General features: G+C 36.1%; 1 protein-coding gene across 9 annotated transcripts in view; it reads right to left on the bottom strand.

Moving 5' to 3' along the window:
• CDYL (chromodomain Y like) overlaps positions 1-21,652 on the bottom strand; it is a 108,266-nt gene that overhangs the window by 54,942 nt on the left and 31,672 nt on the right. For 2 of the 9 annotated variants that reach the window (XM_080581804.1, XM_080581806.1), the window contains exons 2-3: positions 19,008-19,085; positions 3,569-4,235 (exon numbers count right to left, since the gene is read on the bottom strand). In XM_080581804.1, the coding sequence (XP_080437930.1) occupies positions 3,569-3,959 (391 nt within the window). In that variant the 5' untranslated portion in view covers positions 3,960-4,235; positions 19,008-19,085. Of the gene's footprint in view, positions 1-3,568; positions 4,236-12,303; positions 12,404-18,956; positions 19,086-21,652 lie in introns of all 9 variants that reach the window. The other 7 variants (XM_080581800.1, XM_080581801.1, XM_080581799.1 and 4 more) reach the window with 5 other exon arrangements.

The following is a 21,652-nucleotide window of genomic DNA, read 5'->3' on the forward strand; positions in this document are numbered from 1 at the left end:
AGAATGACTTCAATTAACTTTTAGTAACAGCTGTTGATCACCACAGCGATGTTCATTAATGAACAATTCCCACTTCTTCCATATATCACCCTTCTTAGACTTGTATGTACTTTACTACACCATTGACTTTGCTTTCAAGGCCAAGCCTTTAAAATATAAATATTCAATACAATAATTTGGTTTGTTAAAATATATATTTCAGACAGCAGCTGGATTTTAGTGTGCTGAAACCACCAACTCCCAGAGCAAACACTACAGTTATTTCATTTCCCTGGCACCCCTGCATATTTGTGTAAATATTTGCTGGTTGCCTTTTCAGAGACTGTTCTTCGGAACAAGAACTGCATCATGGCAGTTGGTCTGGTGAAAAGCATAACTAGGTGCTACAATAGTAACATTTCCTAGTAATTCCAGTAATAAAATTGGAATTTTCCTGTGTATACAAGGTTTTTTCTTGTTTGTACTCTTATGATTAAAAAATAATAATAAATTGAGGCTGGGGAAAAACACACAAAGAACTGACTAAATTGTGAAGAGTTTCACAAGCATTCATAACAATAATCCCAAAATTCAGACCACTGCTTTAATATTAAATGTTTTTTTGAAAATTGCTTTTTAAAAAAAATCATCAGCTAAAACAGGTATGATTATAAAAGTTGTCTAAAATATATTTGAAATGTAATTTGTATTTTTCTAGAATGCTTCAAAATTACACCTTCCAATTAATGATTTGTATTTTGACTAACTGGGATTTTCCAGCAAAAATGTTTTGATAAAGATTTCCTAAACCAGCTCAAGTACAAAGTTATTTTTCAAAATATGCTTTTGTCTTCCTGACAGCATCCTCCATGTGGAAGCTGGAACTCTTAAAATTAACAGAAGGTGTATGCGGAGGAGGTGGGATGTTTGGAATGAGTGCTTCAAATGCCAGATCTATCATCTGTATTATTAATATGTCAGATCTGGTGCAGAGCTAGTGTTGAGGGTACAAATTTGAAGAAATTTCTGCACAACGATCAGTTCTTGTGAGGCATGGTTCCCGAGGCATTGACAGTGCTGAAAATGTGATGAGGTGTGCATTCAAGGCAGGAGGAATGTCCTGAGTAAGGGATGAAACAGGATTCTGAACCACCAGAACCCGGCGTGGGGGAGGAAGGGGAGAGTCTATTTACTACATTTTAATGAATAGCACTATGACGTTAAAAATAAAAACAGCAAAAAGTGCAGCTTTAACAAAGAGATGAAGAATGTGTCAGCGCAGGAAGCTCCAAGGCCAGGCTAGCTCTAGGAGATGGGGCAGCCCCTCTGGGCTTCCCTCTAAGCAGAGGTCCACCCAGGTGTTGCGGAATGGCTGAGTTGGACCTTGGGCTTCTGTGAAAAAGATATCCATCACAAAAATCCTAAAATGCTAGGAAAAGAGACTAGTGTCAGATATAACCATGGTCTGCGAAGTATTCTTCTTTTGTAACTTGCTTCCACGTTTGTAATCAGAAAGTTACTGCTCGATTTGTATGTTACTCCCCAAAAGTTGTAGATAAGCATAAGTACCCACAAAACCATAATAAATTAGGACATTTGCTTCTGTGTCAGAGCAAACTGCACAGCTCGGCTCAGGGGCAGTGTGGTCAGAGAAGGAAAGCCTCAGATAATGTACTTGAACTAATATACCTCCAGCAGCAGATAGAAGACAAATATACTGCATATTTTTGTGCTACCATGTATTGTGGCTATGTCCTTGGTTCCCCCTTTTTTGATCTATGCCTTAAGATCTTGCAAAAATGTAAGTGTAAGAAAAATCTTATATTCCCATTATCCCAAAGAGAGCTTTCAATATTAGATGGCCAGACAAATGCCTCAGAAAAGCTGAAGGAGGTGGTGACAGTTGAGGGACCTGTAACACCTCAGTGAAATGCATTAATACACCTCAGCTAATATCTTGTATGTCACTATCATTCCTGTGCAGGCCTTTCCGCTTCCACTTGATGCCCTGTAACAGGCCTTTGCGACACCAATATTACCAGAGTGAAAGGTTGCTGGGAACGATGTAATCATTTGTGGTTATTGACCTACCCAATAAGTTTTTTATGTTGTTGTTTTTTGTTTGTGTGTGTGAACACCATGAGGAAAATCCAGGATGCTGGAGGCAGTGCTTATCAGCCACTTCACTAGGAGCACCATCATACTACAAAACGTGTATTAATTATCATGAAACCATCACATGTGTGAACACACTCATCTGCCTCACCTACTCAGAAAACTTGCATACTGGCATGCATCTCTTGCATTTTCCCCTCCAGCTTTGTTTACATCCTCTGAGATTTACATTCCTTCTTTAGCCCATGCAAAGGATGAGATATTCCTGGCATCAGTGTGTTCATTACCATGGTTACCAAGTTCATCTGCAGCAAAACGGGTTGGTCCATGACCTGACACCACAGATCCAGAAGAGCATTCCTCCCTTATCCACTGCTTTTCAACCTCTCCTGCTACAGCAGCCTTCCCCCACCCCCAAAATCTATATGTAAGCAATAATGGGGCATGCAACACAGACTCTCACAAAGTCTTCAACATATTTTTATGCCTATAGCTTGTCTCTAAGCATGTTTTTTTGCAGGCCCAGTCCTTGGTTTTCAAGATTTTTTTTCCAGCAAGTTGTCATCAAAAGAATACCTGCAGATTTTACCCTCTATTTGAAGAGAACACTATACTTGAAAATTTAGCCTCGGAAGCATGCTTACAACAACAACCTAGGTCCGTCATGGAAGAACAGAAGTTTGGGACATCAGCACAATGACTGTCTTAATCCAGTCTCTCAGCAGGGTGTGGGGAATGAACAGCTTTTTCCCACACACAAAAGCACTTTGGGTTTATCTGGTGTTAAAAATGTACAGTTTATTCAACTTGTACAATAAATCTACTGAGATATTACCATGTCAGACAGTAAATCTAAATAAGATCTCAATATAAAATGAGGTATAAACAACAAAATATTGATAAAATATAACGAAGACAGAATTCAATCCAGACAGAAGGCATATGTATCTGCACAACTGGCTCAAATTCTCACCAAAATAAAACTTATCAACTTCATTTTTTAAGTACCATCATTCTCTTATTTTTTTTTTCCCCAGGCAAAGTTTATAGCAAAATAGGTACATAAACCATTATGAAGAATCCCTACTCATATCACTTGTCTATTTGGATAATGTATGTTTCTAATATTCATAACGAAATTGAGTCTGACATATTTAAAGAAACTTAAAGCAATGATGCTATCTCTGAAAATGGTACACTGAATATGTGTACCACACGATGTCAAAGCAAACACAGATGTATCTTATGGTGATTCTGAAAACACAAATATCAATGAATCTCTGTGAGGAAAGCAAAGGCTGGTAAAATTCAAAATGGCTTTATAGTCGTACAGTTATGTAAAAATAAAGTTGTGAAGTTCTCCAGACTTGATTTAACATGGCTGAAACAGAGTGGGTAATTTGTTTACATCTGAACAGCTAAAAAGATCAGTCAAATGAAAAATCTACATAAAAAGACCAACTTGCACGCTTACCTTTTCCATTTATTGTTAATGCTGATGCAATTGTGGCTGTTACTGGCACTGGCAATTGTGGCACTAATGGATGTATCCTTGGTCTGCTCCCCATCCTGGCACGTTCTGCACCAGGTCCTAATAAAGCTCCCACTGGTTTTTCTGCTGCTACTTCTGGTGCTACAGAGTCTTCTTGATCCTGCTCTATGTGGTCCATTTTATCAGGGCTTTCATTCTGGAAGCCATCAACGGTTGTCCGGCTCTTAATTGGACTTTTGGGCACTAGAATTTTAATACCTGATTTTGCAAGGTCCATATTTTTCCTTCCAGAAAGAGATGGTGAATTGTTTTTCCGGAACTTCTGGGTGGCAGTAAAGAGTTGATTATTTTTTGACTCGTGGTCTTTACCCATAACTAAAGATTTAGTAGATGTCTTTGAAAAAGAACTATTGGTAGATCTAGAAATTTGTTTTCTGGCATTATTTGGAGAGGTCCTGTTTGTCCTGGTTAATGTGCTTTCTTTCTGCTTTTCATTGTGACGTCTGTTAAATTCATGTATATATTCCTCACAATTAACAAGGTGCTGTTCTGGCTCCCAGGTATCATCTTCACTGTCATATCCTTTCCATCGCACCAAATACTCTGTTTTTCCCTTCTTGTTTTTCCTCTTGTCAACAATTCTCTCTACCTGTTGAAAAGGAAAATTAAACATTAGATACGTGCAGATATGCAAGTCAACTTTCATGCAAACAATTCTTTTTTAAGTGTAGATGGATTTAAAATGACTCTTGTAGTTCTGTACTTCTGTATTGTAGCTCTGTATCTCATAGTCTTTCATTACTGACTGAAAACACCCCTCTTTAAACTTCAGATTGTTATTTCTGTCTAATAAAAGATGTTCTAAAATACCAAAGTTATTCTTCAACACACATTTTGTATGCACAAGAACCTGAATAAAACATATATTGTTAGCGATCGGCACTGGCCCCAGCTAAGTTTCAATACCAGCTTCAACATCTTAATCAATGCTTCTCTGAATATACAGACCATGTTCAAATATGCTGCAAAAACAGTTTGTTTACCTTATAAAATTTATCAGTTTAGGATTATTTAAATAATTTGCTTACTTAGCATAAGGCATACGTGAAAATCTTTTTATGGTTATCCTTTAGTTACCAGGGACAATATGGTACAGCTCAGAAATTGGAGCAAATATGGAAGAATTTTTAGAGTTTGTTTTGTCTTGTGAAAACAGAGAACTTGTTTTGGCCAGAGTCTTTGATACACATACTTGAACCAATTACCATGCCTCACTTATCTGCAAATAGAGATGGTATTTATGTCACAAGTATTAAGCATGCCCATGCTACAGCTGCATGTGGGAGCCACAGGCTAGTGGAATTCAGGCACTAGAGTAAAGCATGACAGGGCAGACAGCAGCAGCTGCAGGGACAGAGGCTCATGCCTTGTACCAAAACTACTGTCAGTCATGCGGCACCTCAGAAACTGAATTCTTTCACAGAAAAAAAAAAAAAGATGCAAGTGTAAGGCTAGTCTCACGAGTCCCCTTTTTCACGATTCCCCTTTTTCAGAAAAGGCTGCTCCTTCTGGTAAATCCTCCAGCCCACTTCATTTCAGTTATGGAACCAATACAACTTTCTTCCCCATCTCTATCTCCCTTTTGGTTATTAGGTCAAAAAAAAAGGGCAGAAAAAAAAGTGGGGGAGGGGAAATGGGATGAAACTACTGCTTATTAATTTAACTCCTAGCCCTGCTGCTTAGCCACTCATGAGCAAAGACCATGCACGTAAGCAAGGATCACACAAACTTAGGATAACCTCTGAAGTCTAGTAACACTTACTGGAGTGGCATTAAAAAGAATGGAGGATCTACAAACTAATTTGGAAGGACAGAAGAAAATACAGGTATATACGCCATTGCTGAATCACATTACCATTGAGAACAGTTTCCCTAAAGAGTGCACCTCAGCTTTGAATTTTTGTGTGGCATGTTATCATAATGTACTGCATTGTTTTCAACAGCGAGGTTAAATGATTAGTGTTGCTGATTACTATTATTATAATCTCAGCAGCAAATTAACTATACATCCTAGAACTTGATGTATCTTGCAGGTGTTGTACTATGCTGTCTTATAATTAGGATGTTGCATCATTCTGTTTTTTAAGGCTTAGAAAATCAAAAAAAATCTACTACAAATAAAGAAACACAAACTGTCAGACTAGCCCCAGTTTTGCTTTGTTACTCAGTTGTATGGTATTGGCAATTCAGTACATTTTAAAGTGCAATGCAATAAAAATTGTCCAAATATTAAATATTTTAATATTTAAAAATATTAAAACAGTTTTTATTCTGGTTATTGCACTTTTTAGTGGAGTCACTGGACTTAAAAAACCCACAGTATTTAAATTATTATTTTTCTATGACACTATACTTAACATCTTAACTAAAATGCTATCCCAAATAAAAAAGCCATAATGGAAAAATAAGCCTTTTTTTTTTTTATTAGACACAAAGTAAAAAGATATTCAGTAGTAAGTCAGAAATATTAAACTAAAACATAAAAACAAACTCATGAATCAGAAACCTGACACCATGTCATCAAAAAATTAGTTCCTGCATTAGTTTTGCATATCATTTCTCCTTCTCTTGACCTTCTAGAGTAAATTTTAAAAATATGATTCTCAGAGGAAGATCTCTGCTACTAACAAGGTATTTTTTTTTCCTATCAGGAAATCTTCATAACAAACTATATTGATTACTGGGCACAAACTTCTACTAATATCTTTAGATGCTGAAAGGCCACCCATTAAGGACATGCCCTTTTAAAGTAGGAAACCATTCTTCTCTTCCAAAAAAAAAAAACAGACACCTTGCAGAGATAACAGATGAACTCTAGAACAGGAGACGCAAAAATCCATTCCTAACCTGATGATTTATAGAGCAAACAGGAACACATACAGAAAACTTATATTTAGCTGTATTGTCCAACTCTGCATCAAAACCTATTTTGACATTGCTCTTTTTGATTCAAAGTTTCTCTCTAACACTGTTTAATTCTTCCTGAAGACATCTTATATCTGTTTTATTTACAATGCAAAAAAAAAAAAAAATCAGTTAACCTGCAACACACAATTTATCATGTGCCTTCAGAGATTTAGTGAAGGACTTTCTGAATTGCCTCCACTTAATTAGTCTAACTGTGCTAGGACCTCTTGCTGATAAGAACAGCTACAAAAGTGTTTCTCATCCAGATTTGGAGAGAGAAGATTGGAATGCTTCCACAATGTACACAGGGTCATTGAATAAGGTGACATAGGGTCACAATAGAAAAGGAACATTTAAACTCAATTTCAGTGAAACCAGGGACTACAAGCTTGTACTTTTCCTCTTTTGCTAATGAAAAAGAAGTCTTGGCCAAGTTATACATTTCTACTTCATTATGCAGCGGTGACATGACATGAAATACAATGCAAAACACCTCAAGGTCTTATTTTAGAAGATACTAATAACTTACATTCAAATAATAAAATGAAGAAGAATATAACTGAGTGGGGCAGGAAAAGGAAAAACAAAAGGTCTATGTTCCTACTTCCAGTTAAGGTGCAGTTTGATGATACAGCTAAACTAATGGACTAGGTAACATCAAAACATGCAGTATTGCTTCTCCCCCCTGTTGTTACAGAGCTGAGCTGGTGCTTTTCTGATCTTATGATGAGTGAAGTTCACAGAGTTAAAAACTGGCAGAGTACTGCAAAGCACCAGGGTAAGAGCAAGATCACATCCTAGGCCAAGATCATGCCAGAAATGCTGGTGACAACTAGTTCTTGCCAGCTACCATTTCTACAGCATCCAATGCCTTCTGCCACAGGGTAATATTTATTTTTAGTTGTTAAAAGATTCCATGCTGCCAGGATTTCCTGTTAACATCTAGTTTTCAAGTGTTGCGGAAGAATAAAAAGAAAAAGGAAAATGATACAAAAAGGAAAGATAAAATGAGTATGAAGGAAACTTATCAGGCAAACTATCTGGGTGGCAAAAGATAACATTTCCCAGTTTATTTTAACATGCTAAACTATTGCTTTCTCCACATGTGGTACTGCTCAATGACACTCAAAACTCAGCCAGAAGAAAAACTGTCAGAAAAATTAACATACTGCTCAGAGGTATAAACCAACACTGGAATATGCAAATTACAGTCTTACACACGATAATTGTATTTGAGACTTCCCATCTGTAAGATGGTAAATTTCCCTTCCTTCCACAACTGTGGTGAGAATTGGTTAGTGTTTGCTTTCTCTCTCTTTGAAGAAGCAAATACTTTGATTTTAATTGCTTTTATTAACAGAATATTCAGCATTTACACTTTCAAATAAAACAGATAAGAATAAGATAAGGTCGTAGTCAAAACTGTGTCTGGCTGCAGCTGTGCCAGGTGAAAATGATCACACTTATAGCCCATCTGCAACTGCTCCTCCCTGTCCCATGCTCAGCGGCAACAGCTCCTCCCCATCTGTCGGCCCGCATAAATTCTTGTGTAATTGTTCCCTAATGTAGCTCTGTCAAAGTGACCTGGTTTAGATATTACGAATACCTGAGCTAATGTAGGCACCCTGAAATAACTGGTTTGGAGAGCAGCCACATACGCAGTACTTCTGACACATCTAAGAGGACTGCAGAGGACAATAAACACCTATGAGTGGGATGGGTACAGTAACCTCTTCATTCTGCTACAGTCAGAAATAAAACATGCATGAGTTGGTCTCGGTGATTGTTGTGGTTTCCTTCCAACTTGGGATGTTCTATGATTTATTCTATACAATCTTAATCCAAGATGAAAGGTCTTCAGTTCAGCTCAATCAAATTAAGGATGAAATCCAAAAGGATGTTCTCCGTCCAAAGCATTGTAATTTGGGCATGTTTGTAAACTCTACATAAGGCATACTGTGCATGCATATGTTTATGTATATATTTTTTTAAAAATCATATTTTAATTTAATGGAAGATTTGAAGAGATTAAAGTAAAGATACAGCTCTTCCCAGTGAAGAGAAAAAAATAAACAGAATGAGCAAAATAAACATATAAGTAGGCAAGTAAATATTCAAGGAGCATTGCCTTGTTTATCATAAATCCATTTTCCATTCCCAGGGTGTTTCTCTCTGTCCTCACATTTGTGTCAGTCTAAATTAACTTAAAGGTAAACAGAATAGAATCTATTTGACTTCATAGTCTGTTGCCTGTAAAATATAGAAGACAACCTTGTTCTGTTAGCTTAAGGCTATGTTTGGTTCAGAGCAAAAGTGCAATTGAGAAGCAAATCCTTTTCCACTCCCCACTATTCCCACTTACTGTGCAGTGGTTTCATGTATGTGACGTGGATTCTTTCTGGAGAAACATAAACTGAAAATGGTGCTTCCACTACACAAAACATGCTTCGGCTACTACAGAATATGGGTCCAAATAAATAACCACTCTGACCAGTTTTAACACATGTTGTGGCACGGATATTTGATCCTGAGAGGCTCAACTAAATCTAGTCCAAAAGAAAATTGCTGCACAGTATAATGCATAGAGGTAGGGGGGGACAGTACCAACTCTTTCACTCTACTGATTTGCTATTAAGCCAAATTACTGATGTAGACATTCTCCAATTGAGTGACTGAAGCTAGAACAAGTGCAAGTTTTGCACACTTACATGTGCTACATGTGAATGGCCACACTTGGTTAACTTAGAAAATGGGATCTAAACGATCATCCATAAGCAATCAGCAATGTTTATGAATGCCTATACCCTCCATTTATTAAAATCTTCCAGAAGTCTACGATAAACAGTTTTCAAATACTTCTTATTGTAAGTAAGATAAATGCATTCTACACTTTTTTTAAAAAGCGATTAATATATAGCAGCACACAAGAGCTGAAAAAAGTAAAGCGTCAAATTTTGCTTAAAGTAAATGGAGGAACCAGTTTGGGGAAAATAATTATTCAAAAACTAGTTTGATAAGGAAGTCAAAATACACCTGAAGGTCTGCAAAATGAGAACTAAAATCTTTAATGTACATTTAATTAGAAAATACATTATTTCCAATGCTATGACTTAACACCAGTTCTGAGCACTACTCACTGCAGTTAGTACCAGCAGATGAATTTTAGAAACAGCTTAACCAACGTACGCTCAGAACACCAAAATCACACATGGTATTGTATGATTTAACTTCAAACTGACACCATTAAAAAATTATCCTAAAATACCGTATAAATCCTAAAGTTTGTCTTCATTGCAGCTCCAACTTACACAATTTGCCTTAATCTGGGAGAGAATGCAACCCTGCTGCAACATAACCCTGAAGCTGACTGATTTGATTAGCAGAAATGAGTGATTGCATTAGCAGCTGATGAACTGTTGTACACTGAGCTGCTGCATCCTTATGGCACGACTAGCTGGAGTGTCCATACAGTACAGGAATCCCTGGCTATGGTGCCATCTGTATTACATATATATTGTTCTGGAAGCCAGAGGTGTACAAAATCAATACAGATCAGATGTGGGCTGACTATTGCCTTCCTGTCAAATTAGCTACAGCAAATGATTAAGCTCACGTGTGACTTTTATGACAGTTCAGAGATGAGAGATGAGGCCTGCCAACACAGAGTTAACACACAAGATTGTCTTCTGGCAGTCAGGACCAGCAGGATGAGTTTACACAGGACCAGTGCTTTACAATCTGCAGCCCTTGTGCTTGCAATTCAGTGCTGGGCGGGCCTTAGAGCCTCATTCCCCCAGCCTCCTTTTGAGGAAGCACTTTGTGCAGTCAAGTTCTAGACATAAAAAAGAGTCAGGCAAAGGGCTAATATACTTCCTGTGGTCCTTTGTACTGGCACTGCAACAGAAACAACTCTGTATTCTCAACCTTTTTTCTAAAAATTAAATAACTGTGTTCATACAAACACTGAGATTTTTCCTTTTTCCAAGCTTTACTTGGATCAAGGGCTGTCCATTCTTTTGGGATTCCTGGACACAAGTCACGCAAGAGCCAACTTCACAAATATCTGCAACACTCAATTGTTATTCTGCCCTACGGGTCATAATTAAAGTTTTAGTTCACCTGCTGCATAAATTTCTAATCAAGTTGCCTATAAAAATACAAGCATCCTAGTCAAGCTCGTAATTTACCACCATCTTTGTAAAGATTACGGATGACTATCGGTAATAAAGACAAGAAACAAAACAATTACCACATTCTCATCAACCCAAATGGTTTCAGAGAATCATGGTCATGACTTGTGCTATGTCCAGGCTGCACGGTAAATTCCTCAAACAGCGCATTATGAAATTTTATGCCTTTGCATTCAACAAACTGAGGATCACTGTACATGTGACTCCTGTACAACCTATTGAAAAATACGGTTTGTGGTCAGAAAAAAATATCTTTTTTTCATTTTTTCATTTTTTTTTCTTCCTTTTCCATAGAGAACACCAGAGAAATGGGTGGGGAGGTGTTTGCTTTGCTTTAGAGAATGAAGTTACTGGAGAAGCAGCTTGCCTGAGATTTACTTCCTGACAAATCACCACTGATAACTGATGTTAAAATGTCAACATCACGGATCTTTCCAGTTAAAACTTACATAGAAATAATCACAGCAAGTGTCTGTGGGGCAAGTTAAATCCTACTGCAGAACTATCATCAACTACCTTGCCATAATTAGTTATCCAGCTACTGCAAAAATGGTTAGAAAAATCTTACATTTCAACTCACTTTTCATTACTGTTCTTTTACTTACAAAGTGATGTGAGACTTAAAAAATTCCTGTTTTGTACAAAAGCAGAAAGAATACAAGAGAAGTTGTTAATCTATGCCCAGTAGTGGATACAAATAATAATAGTAACATTAAAAAATCTCCTGCAACAATGTATTCTTGGCAAACATGCACTGTTTTCTTCCTTTTCAAATGAGAGCAAATAGCTTTAAATAGGCCTATCTTCTCAAATGGCAAGGCCCTAATCAGAAGAAACTATTAAAAACCACTAGGATTTGATTTAAGATAAGCATTTTGGACAGTCAAGGCTATTTCACAACCATTATTTTGTTTTTCTCATAAAGTTATCAATAATCTTCTCATCACTAGTTACCAAAAGACCTCAGCATCATCCGCACATGGAATTCCAAAAGATGTTCTTCCCATCTCCAAATCATTAGTAATAGCTATGATGCAGGAAGCAAACCCTACGTCTTTTTCTCCCCAGAGGTAAAATTCCATATAGACTAGTCAAATTCTGCTGCTGGTATCTCCCCACTACAGCCATGAATAGTGAGAGTCCAAACTTGGAACAGCCAATATTATTTCCCCCTCAAGAATACAGACCACTGAAGTGTATATACATTGCTGGCAACTCTGACAACATGAAAAAAAAAAAAAGCAAACCCTCTTTCACTTAAAGATGATTATGTTTTGGGATGTGATAATTTGAAAAAGCATAGTAATAAATTCAAGATACCTCACAGTAAGAGCTTCAACAGCTTGACTGCTATTTACTTAAAGGATAATGCCAATAGAAATATTGTCACTTTCTCCTGCAGCTAGAATAATAGAGAGTAGCAGATGAAGAATTCATCATCATTAAGCATCAAGACAGCAGACTTCTGCTTTCAAAGCAGGAAAAACTGAATCTTCAACACTACTCAGTTAGAAAGACTCTATAAAGGCAAATGACTGACAAAGATTCAAAATATTTTACCTAAATAGGGTGTCTTAAGGAGATAATAGGTCACAGCACAAATGGTCTCCAAACGATAGAGAACGCTTTGTCATGGCTAAGTAAACTTCAGCAGTGAGAACTATAGCAAGGAAAAAGAACAAGGAAAAAAAAAACAACAATAAAGGATAGTTAAGAGGGAACTTGGTATGCTGTACTTGATTTTATCAAATTCTTAATTCTACAATAATACTTTTATACACCAAATGGGACTTTTCAGCAGCCTACTGCCTGCAGAAGGGAGATCAAGGAGTCTGCTACTGTAGATCCCTTACTCAGTGGGGCTCTTTTTGGTACTGCTTTTTCATTTTATTATTATTTAATTATTGTTCTTAAAGGTCCTAAGGTGGTTATGTGAAATAAAAATATCTAGAGACAGCTTTCCTTGGAATCACTGGATTTGATAACACAGAATACTCACACATACCTTACTTGCACCGCCAGACTTTTCTCAGCTTTGCCATGTAAAATTAACGATAAACAAGGAGCAAAAGTTTATTTCAGCAAGACATAATTGAAGCATCTGGATACAAGATCATAACTGCATTTTTGTCTTCAAATACAGAAAAACACATTGAACAATTCCAGGTCATATTTAAGATCAACATTCTTTACTGGTTTCTTCTGTATTCCTTGACTCAACTCCAGCATCTCCTGGATGAATGCGCTCTGTGAGCACAGTTCCACAGTCCGTCTGCCAGTAATACGACTTTTCTTAATACTTGATCTAATCCCATCTAGAAAAGACAATGATACGGAAATTTCCCCTAATTAACCAACCTCAGTGCTGCACAGCTGCCTTAGTTCTTACATTCTGTTTCTCTGTGGGATTTATTAGTGGATGATCTATTTTTGCATGGACTATCAGTTGGAAAAAGGCACTTTTCTATTTAAGGTCTTAGCTCTCTCCATATCTCCACAGCTTCTGGTCTAAACCTAAATTCTTGTTTCTTATTTAATACCACTGCAGCTTCTACAACTCCACTCTCCCATTTCCATTGTCTTCTGGAACAGTATCCCCTCTACCCATGGGATACTAATAAAGCTGTGGGATTGCTGGTAACTCCACTTAGCAAAGATTCTTCCAGCCTACAAGGTCTTAATGTTTATTTGTAACAACAAGGAAGTTTTTGAATGTTCTTACAATGTGCACATCAATTAAATTTTTTTTAAGTTCATGATTTTAGGCACATAATTAACTTCTTACTAAACTTGCACATAGCACATTAGTAGTTCAAGCTTTTCAATAAGGTATGTGTTCAAATGACTCTTATTTCACTTGTATTTATAATTTTAAGGGACTCTTAAGCCTCAGCTTTTCATCCTTCAAACATGCCAATCTGATATAAAACTGACATACATTGCATCACTGTTTTTAACACACACACACCTCCTGTTAGCTTTATTTATATGGAATTATATTTCTAATAATTATGATTTTCCCGATATGTATCTAATGCTTTAGGCACAATGCATACTCTTTAACATCATATCACTACTCATTCAAAGTAACGCATTGCAGGTCTTGAATCAGAAGGACTGATGCCTATAAGGTTTTGACAATATGCACTGTTTTAAGCTCCATTATTTACCAATTCTATCCACTGTTGGTTAATATATGCAAGCAAAAAAAAATAATAGGCAGTAGAAATTAAACTGATTATACTGACATTTGTTAATTAAACATGCTGTCCCATCTCAAATTTCTTCATGCTTTGGCAACAACAGACATAGCAGGGAAAGTGCTTTGGGCTTGGATAATGACAGCTCAAGCGACAGCAGCTTGTGTTCTGCTCATTTTCCAACAATTCAAGTGTTCAATAATAAGAAAAATAAAGCTGAGTAGACACAACTTCTCTATTACACGATTAACAAGAATTTCTGAAGTAATATAGATATAAAGACCTCCTTCAGAAGAATCTTTTATTTACTATCCTCTCAACTGAAGTAAGAGAAGCAAAAAATATATTTAGCTTCCAGAAACAGGTAATAAAGAAAGTTATTGTGACTCAAAACATTTCTTCTTGCCCATATATTTTGTCCAGAGAACACTGTCTCAGAATTGGTCCTAGCACAAAGTAATCATTGTACTCTTGATAAAACATCTAAAAACTCTGCCTTTTAAAGGTCGCTATACAGATATTAAGGAAACATGAACTATTTGTTCTGGAGATTTTGCCAATGCTCTTTAAAGTCTGTGGAAAGCCTGAGCCTTCTCCTAACCTGAACCATGGCTAAAATCTTCATTCAGCCAGAAATGACAAGGCACTACAACTTGCAAAGTCCAGTCTCAGAAATGAAGAAATAGAGAGTTAGCTTCTAGCAAAAAATTCCTTCTCTACTTATATTCAAATTCCTCCCCACTCCCTCCCTGAGATGTCACATAAAAACGATCTGTCAGTTTTCTGCTATTACCACAAAAATAGTTGCAAGTTAACTACTATGTGCTGTGTTGCAGAGGAAGAAGATATTTTGGTATATTTTCCACCAAGTACAGATACTATATTGGCTTTTGATGCCTCCACACTCACCCATTCTACTCGCTTCTAAAATAACACTCGATCTGTTTAAAAGAGTAGTTCTTGGAGGGAAAAAAAAAAGTTAATGTTTCTTCCCTCATGCCATCTCCTTAAGTCTCAGTTACTTTTTATTCCTTTCCCTGTTTTTGTCCCTGTCTGAATCTGATACTGCTATTTTTCAGTGCTTTACCTAATCCCACATCATAGTTTGCTCTCCAAATAATGCCTTGAGGATTATTTTCTTCATCATTTTACACTGACAGCATATTAAACCCTTATTCATTTCTCTAGTTTCCACACTGAAATGAAGAACTCTGAAAAATAATGCTGTCTATATTAAAAAAAAATAAAACCTGCCTCTCCACTCCTCCTCGCGAGGGGGAGTGGAGAGGCAGGTGACCTATTCTCCGTAATCACCAGTGATAGGACCCGCAGGAACGGTGTTAAGCTGAGGCAGGGGATGTTTAGGCTAGACACCAGGAAGAGGTTCTTCACCGAGAGGGTGCTCGCACACTGGAACAGGCTCCGCAGCGAAGTAGTCACTGCACCAAGCCTGTCTGAATTTAAGAAGCGATTGGACTGTGCACTTAGTCACATGGTCTAAACTTTTGGGTAGACCTGTGCGGTGCCAGGAGTTGGACTTGATGATCCTTGTGAGTCCCTTCCAACTCGGGATATTCTATGATTCTATGAAAAATAAAAATCACTGTGTTCACTTTTATCCACGCAATTGTTTGTGTTACAGTGACTGTTTGCAAACAGGCTTTTTATTATATAGAAAATATTTAAAGTTAACCCCAAACCTTTCTTTTTCCCTTAGTTACGTGTATACCATAAACATCTCAAATCATTATTTTTATACCGTATAGTTTAAAGAGAAGAATCGGCTGTCTCATCTCTGATTATGAAATAGAGGAATTCACTAATGGGTGTTCGGAGAATAAAAATTAGGTATGTAATACAAACTGGTATCTGTTTTTCCCTGCACTACAATTTTTCATATCTAAAGTGAGTTTAAATATGCATTTTAAGCATAAATGCTTTTTCACTTAAGAACTCTTTTTAAATACATAACACCTTAGCACTTTTTGCCTTTCTGCAGTGGAAAAAAATATATCCAAACTAATGCCACAAAAAAGGAAAAAAATTACATAAAAAATCTTTATTTTTCAGCATAAATGTTATTTACAGATTGCCTATGCTGAGAAACAGTCATCATACCCATCAACAGTGGGGAGTTACCCTTCCATAATAGTTACTAACTCACAAAACACTTTTTCTGCAGAAGTAATTCCTGTCGGTTTCACTGCATAAACAAGTACTCAAATTCAGGGAATGCTTAGGCAAGATTTAGCTTGTTGGTCTTCTAAACTTGGTAATCCCTGCCTCTATAAAATAGAAATAATTCATTTAACAGCAAGTCAACCACTTCCGCGAATACGGCATTATACTTAATTTTGTCATGGTACAGTTACAGTAACTTTGAAATACAGAAGCATATTTCAGGTTGTTTCAATTTTAACTGGAAGGACAGATGAGATTTGCTTTCCCCCTACACATTTGTCTCAATTCCTACCATTATTACTGTATAACTATATTCCATCCAAACATTTTATGCTGTGAACTCCTTGCAAAATGAGCTCATCTCTTTCTATAAATAGTAACATTTTTGAAAATCTTTTGATCTCAAAATTTTCTTTATAAATAGATATTTTCCTCTTTCAGTTGTTGATAATGAGTTTAGTCATCTGTTGGTAATGTCCAGTATCACTTTACTATTCAAAATAGCTAGTGGCTAACTTGAATACATGTTAAAACATACCTTTAAAAAAGGACATTTGCATATTAAAGGTCCATTGTGATAGCCTTTGATAGCATTTTAAATACCTTAGCACAGTAAAGTACAATTAGTGCTACTCAGAACAGAACTTAGTCTTATCTCTAGATTTACTCAAAAATTAGCCTAAATGAATTGATATTGTTACCATTACAGTAGTGCTACACAGAACAGAATTAAATCTCCCAAACAAATGCATAAGTTTAGATGCAATCCAAAGCACTAATGAGTTTTTAAAGGGATTTCCAGGAAACTGTGTCCACACTGCTGTACTTTGTCATGTAGCTCATAAGCGTGCGTATACCAGATCATGCTACTTGAGAACAGATATACTCCCTGATTATTTGGAGCTTTGACTTTAAGGCTATGTTTTCCACTTTACTAAGAGAAATTAGTCATACCGTCCATGTAAGAAATATTTTTTTTGATCTGAAAAGATACAAACAAGTAAAATACTCTTTAGTAATTCCTTCATTTTTTTTCCGTTAAAAAGTTATTTTCTTTTAATATGCATTTTAAAAAATGTATGCCGTTAATTTCCCACATATATCCCTTAACATTCCAGGTCTTAAGAAAAAGTTCTTATGTTCTCATAATTATAATCCACGACAACAAACACCTTTGTTTCATATTCTATTGAATCAGGAACAACTTCGCTCTGTTAATGGTAAAGAACATACCTGGTCTTTTCCTTTTCCAGAAAGTAGCAATGTTATAAATTAAACTACAAATGGATCTGCTGGAAATGGATGTATCTAAAAAAATGTTTTGGTTTTCAGCTTATCTGGTTTACTGTGGAATAATATGCCTTCATGATGGAAGGGGGATCAGGCAGGAAAAGAAGTAAGCAGAGATACAGCAGTGGTAAGGTTTTTTTTGGAATAAAGAGAAAGAGCAGTTACAGTTGCAGTTCACTAGCAGCATTGATTATATGGGTTTGTCATGAGTACAAAGTAAATTTAACCCATAGTACCATATCTCCATTTTTTTAGACTGAGGAAGTTACCTGAAAGAATGTGTTATTTTTGGAGATTACTTTAGAGGCTGTATGCTGAATTTATATACATGAAAATAATTACAAATTGTATATAAGTATTAAGATAATTATATGTGGAATCGATAATTTTTAGACTAATTAAACTACATTTTATAAAACATTGGAAAGCATATGAATCAAATCTTTTCTTTTCTTGCTTACATTTGTCTTTTACTCCTTGTTTATGAATTGCCTTAAACTGCATGAGGACATTATCATGTTTTTGAAAAGTCTACCTCCTTCAAAAGCTTTTCTGCCCAAAGTCTTTAATCCTTTGTTTTATGACGTGAATCTTTACACAGTAACAAGTACAACGCGGTGTCAAAACAAAGGATTAGGACTTGGTCTCTTCTTCCATGTATTCCTTACCTAACTGCACTGCACGTTTGAAGAGGTCTTGCTTTCTAACAACTAAACCAGAGGGTAAGTAAAAATGAACTATCCCAATGTAGAAAATTAAAAAAAAAAAAACAAACGAACAACACTTTTCTAAGGAACATATATCAGTACTCTGCATAAACACAAAAAGGTTACATAGAAGTTTTTGGTTTTTTTCTGTAACTATACTGTTATTTTAACTTATCATCTCACAATTACAAATAATTATTCAAGGGCCAGTTTGGAATATTCATTCAGAGTTCTCTGCTAAAATACAAACAATGCATGACTGCTTTGAAACTAGAAGAGCATTTAAGTCAATCATTTTAAAAAAAGTGGTATTCAAATGCCAATTTCTGAATTAATTGATTCTTACTGACACTTCCAGAACTCTGTGACATCTCACTAGAGCAAAAAGAAAGAGAAGAGAAACAGAATCATCTTTAATCCTAAAGGATAAGTTTACTAATAAATGTGAAATTTCATTTCAGTTCCCATTATACATACACAGCAAGTATCATTTTCAAAAGGAAATCTGGGGAAAAAATGGTTTATTCCTTCTAAAGGATTTTATACGCATCTGTGTGATGCATATTAGAGCCATTTGGCTAACAGTACCTTAACTTCTGACAGAATATTTTTTCCTGCCTACAATTCTGTCACAAGATATGAAAAAGATATACTTCCACAGATGAACTACTGCTAGTGCACACATATATTTTGCACCACCACCACCAACTTTATTATTATTTTTTTGAGTTTAACCGGATGTGAGTGACAGCTCTTTTGTTAAATGTAAAATGTGTATTAGAAGAAATGTAACCCTTCTTCCTCCATTAACCTTAATATAACTGTTTTAATCTACCTCCTTTCATCCTAAAACATTGCTGCATAAGTTGTGCAGGTTGACTCTTACACCTTCACAGCTTTCCAAGTGCCAGTATCCTGTCTAGATCAAGGTATCCAGTTTGCAGTCTACATCACCATTCCTCCCCTGAAAAAAAAATAAAAGAAATCAGATTCACCAGTGTTTCCTTTTTCTTTCGAGGCTTTTTTCCAAGGCAGCTCATGTTTACAATGGAGTGTTTACTACTGTTTTTTTTAAGATGAGACCATAAGTTTGGATAGGGGGTTGTGTTTTGATAATATGATGGATAGTCTACTCACATTATCAAATAGACTTATTAATACTTGGGTCTAATGGTCACAAATAGACTACAATTTGAAGGAAAGTAATACACATGTTTATGTAAGAAGGGAAGGAAACTGAGAATTCAAAATATTGTCAGAAATTAGGGAAATTGTTCTAACAAAGTGAAAAAAGTTCTCACTTGAAAAAAATGGTAAGCCAATAAAAACTATTAAAAGCTGCAACCATGTTTAGATAAAGTCAGGAGAAATAAGATGGAAATCATGGAAGTCTGTTTTCTGGTATTATTTGTCATTTCAATCATATGTTAATTGAAAACACTTTTAACTGTTGGTGAGTATTGGTGGAGAGGATTTACTTTATACTATGTAACAGTAATATAAATAGAAAGATAAACACAGCAATTTAATTTTAACCAAGGAGCTTGAAACCGGTTCTAAAGAATAAAAACGGGAATAACTGGAATTAATGGAAAATCCTTCAAGGCTTTCCTAAACTAACTGCAGAAATTAAGGTTCTGCTGAATGTTTTTAAAGTTTCATAAACTTTGTGTATATGGGACAGAAATGCTCATGGGTGAGCATGACTTTTTATGGGTGGATGTAGACAGAAAAGACAAACAGCTTTGCAATCCAATTTCCTAGAACAAGGCTGTACTTTGAGGGGCTTCTTTTTTGAACTCATTTGCCAGGATTGCTATGCTGAGCCACATTATGTGTAAAACTGAATCCTGTGCTGAAATAGGCTTTGCATCTCAAAATCTCTATCTAGATCTTTATAAGTACAGGTGACCTTCTGAGTTTGCTTTTGTCTCATCTTTTTTTTCCAACTATTTTAGCCCTCCCCAGCACCACCTCTCCGTGACTACCTCCTCCCTCCCACCCCCCCTTAAAACATCTAAAGCACCATCTTTTTGATACCTCCCAATGCCATCAGGTCCTTCTTGCTTTATCAACTCATCACAAACATGAAAAATTTGGAAAAGAAGTTGACTCCCCAGAGTTCAAAGTGGAAATCTCCAAAACACAATTAATGGACATCTTGAAGTTTACTTGAGCTCCTCAATCACTGCATGGTATAAACCTAAAGACTACATACCATGTGCAGTTCTCTCTCTCTCCCTTTTTCCCCCCCTTTAAGATCACATGATCACAAACAACAAGAATGGTCATAATGGTAACCGTTTCCAAAGAAGGAAAAACTAAACAGACTGACACTTCAGTCTGGGAAAGAAATGAATGAGATTAAGAGGTATATGAAATGATGAATAAGAAAACGAACAGGAACTATTTCCTGTATTTCCCATAACATTATAAAGAAAAAAGAAAAAAAAAAGCAGGGGCACACCTGGTGAAAAAATTAAAAACAAAAATAAGTTGTGGTTTTATTTAAAAATGAAACGAGTTATAGAGCATATAACATTGCACCATGGAAGGATTAGGCAAATTTATGAACAATAAATCCATTATAGATCACTAATTACTGAATGCAAATTCTAGCTCAGGAAACTCTTAAATTACTGTTTCCTAATTACTGTTTGGAAAAGGGTATGTGAAAGGAAGAATCACTCTGTGCTGTCTTATTATTCTTTATTCATTCACTAGTGTTATTTCAAGACACGACACTACTTAGGTGGACCTTTGTCCAACAGAACTCCTCTTACATCAAAAGCCATTCAGTACTTTGAAGAAGTAGAAAGGTGAGGACTAATATTTCATTGACAACAGGGTATGAAGCTTTATGGAAAAGCCAAGGCAACCAGCAAATCAAGTGCTTGAACTGGAGTAGTAGTCCTTATGTTCTATTTAATTCAGACCACTGACACTTCTGAGTCATGATTACAGAGGTAGTTTTGAAAGTATAACCAACACAAAGGTAACTGCCTATGACATTTAAATGTTGTCAGGAATATTTCAAATGACACATTTTCTTCCCAGTAGGGCAGTTTTCATTAAATCAATGTTTCCACTGGAAATTTCAGTTCTTCTGAAAGTTTCATTTTCCCCCAGTGAACAACAACAAAAACATTAGGAACTTTTTTCATTCTTTTGTCTGATCTCAGTTGGAATACCTCAACATGTTATTTAAAGCTCAATGCACTTTGCTTTAATGTAATTCAAAACCTACTTAACTTCATTTTCCTATAAGAGTTGACATGATGGCCTCTTCTCCAACCCCCAGGGCCCCCACTTTTTTTTAGAGCATACCAAACCCTTCCTCAGAAGATAAGAAATAGCTCATACATACAGGCATCTCTCCTCCCTATCCTTGCAGAAAGCACAAGAGAAACACAACTCTCAGTGTATTCTGGGAGAAATAACTTGACCAAAGATCATGGTTCATTTGGATAAATAACATACTGAGGTTCCTAAATTACCCCTAAGATGATGTGCCACAGTAGCAAAATAGAT

Source organism: Anser brachyrhynchus, assembly GCF_964034855.1.
Source record: "Anser brachyrhynchus genome assembly, chromosome: 2".
Taxonomy (NCBI): Eukaryota; Metazoa; Chordata; class Aves; order Anseriformes; family Anatidae; genus Anser; species Anser brachyrhynchus.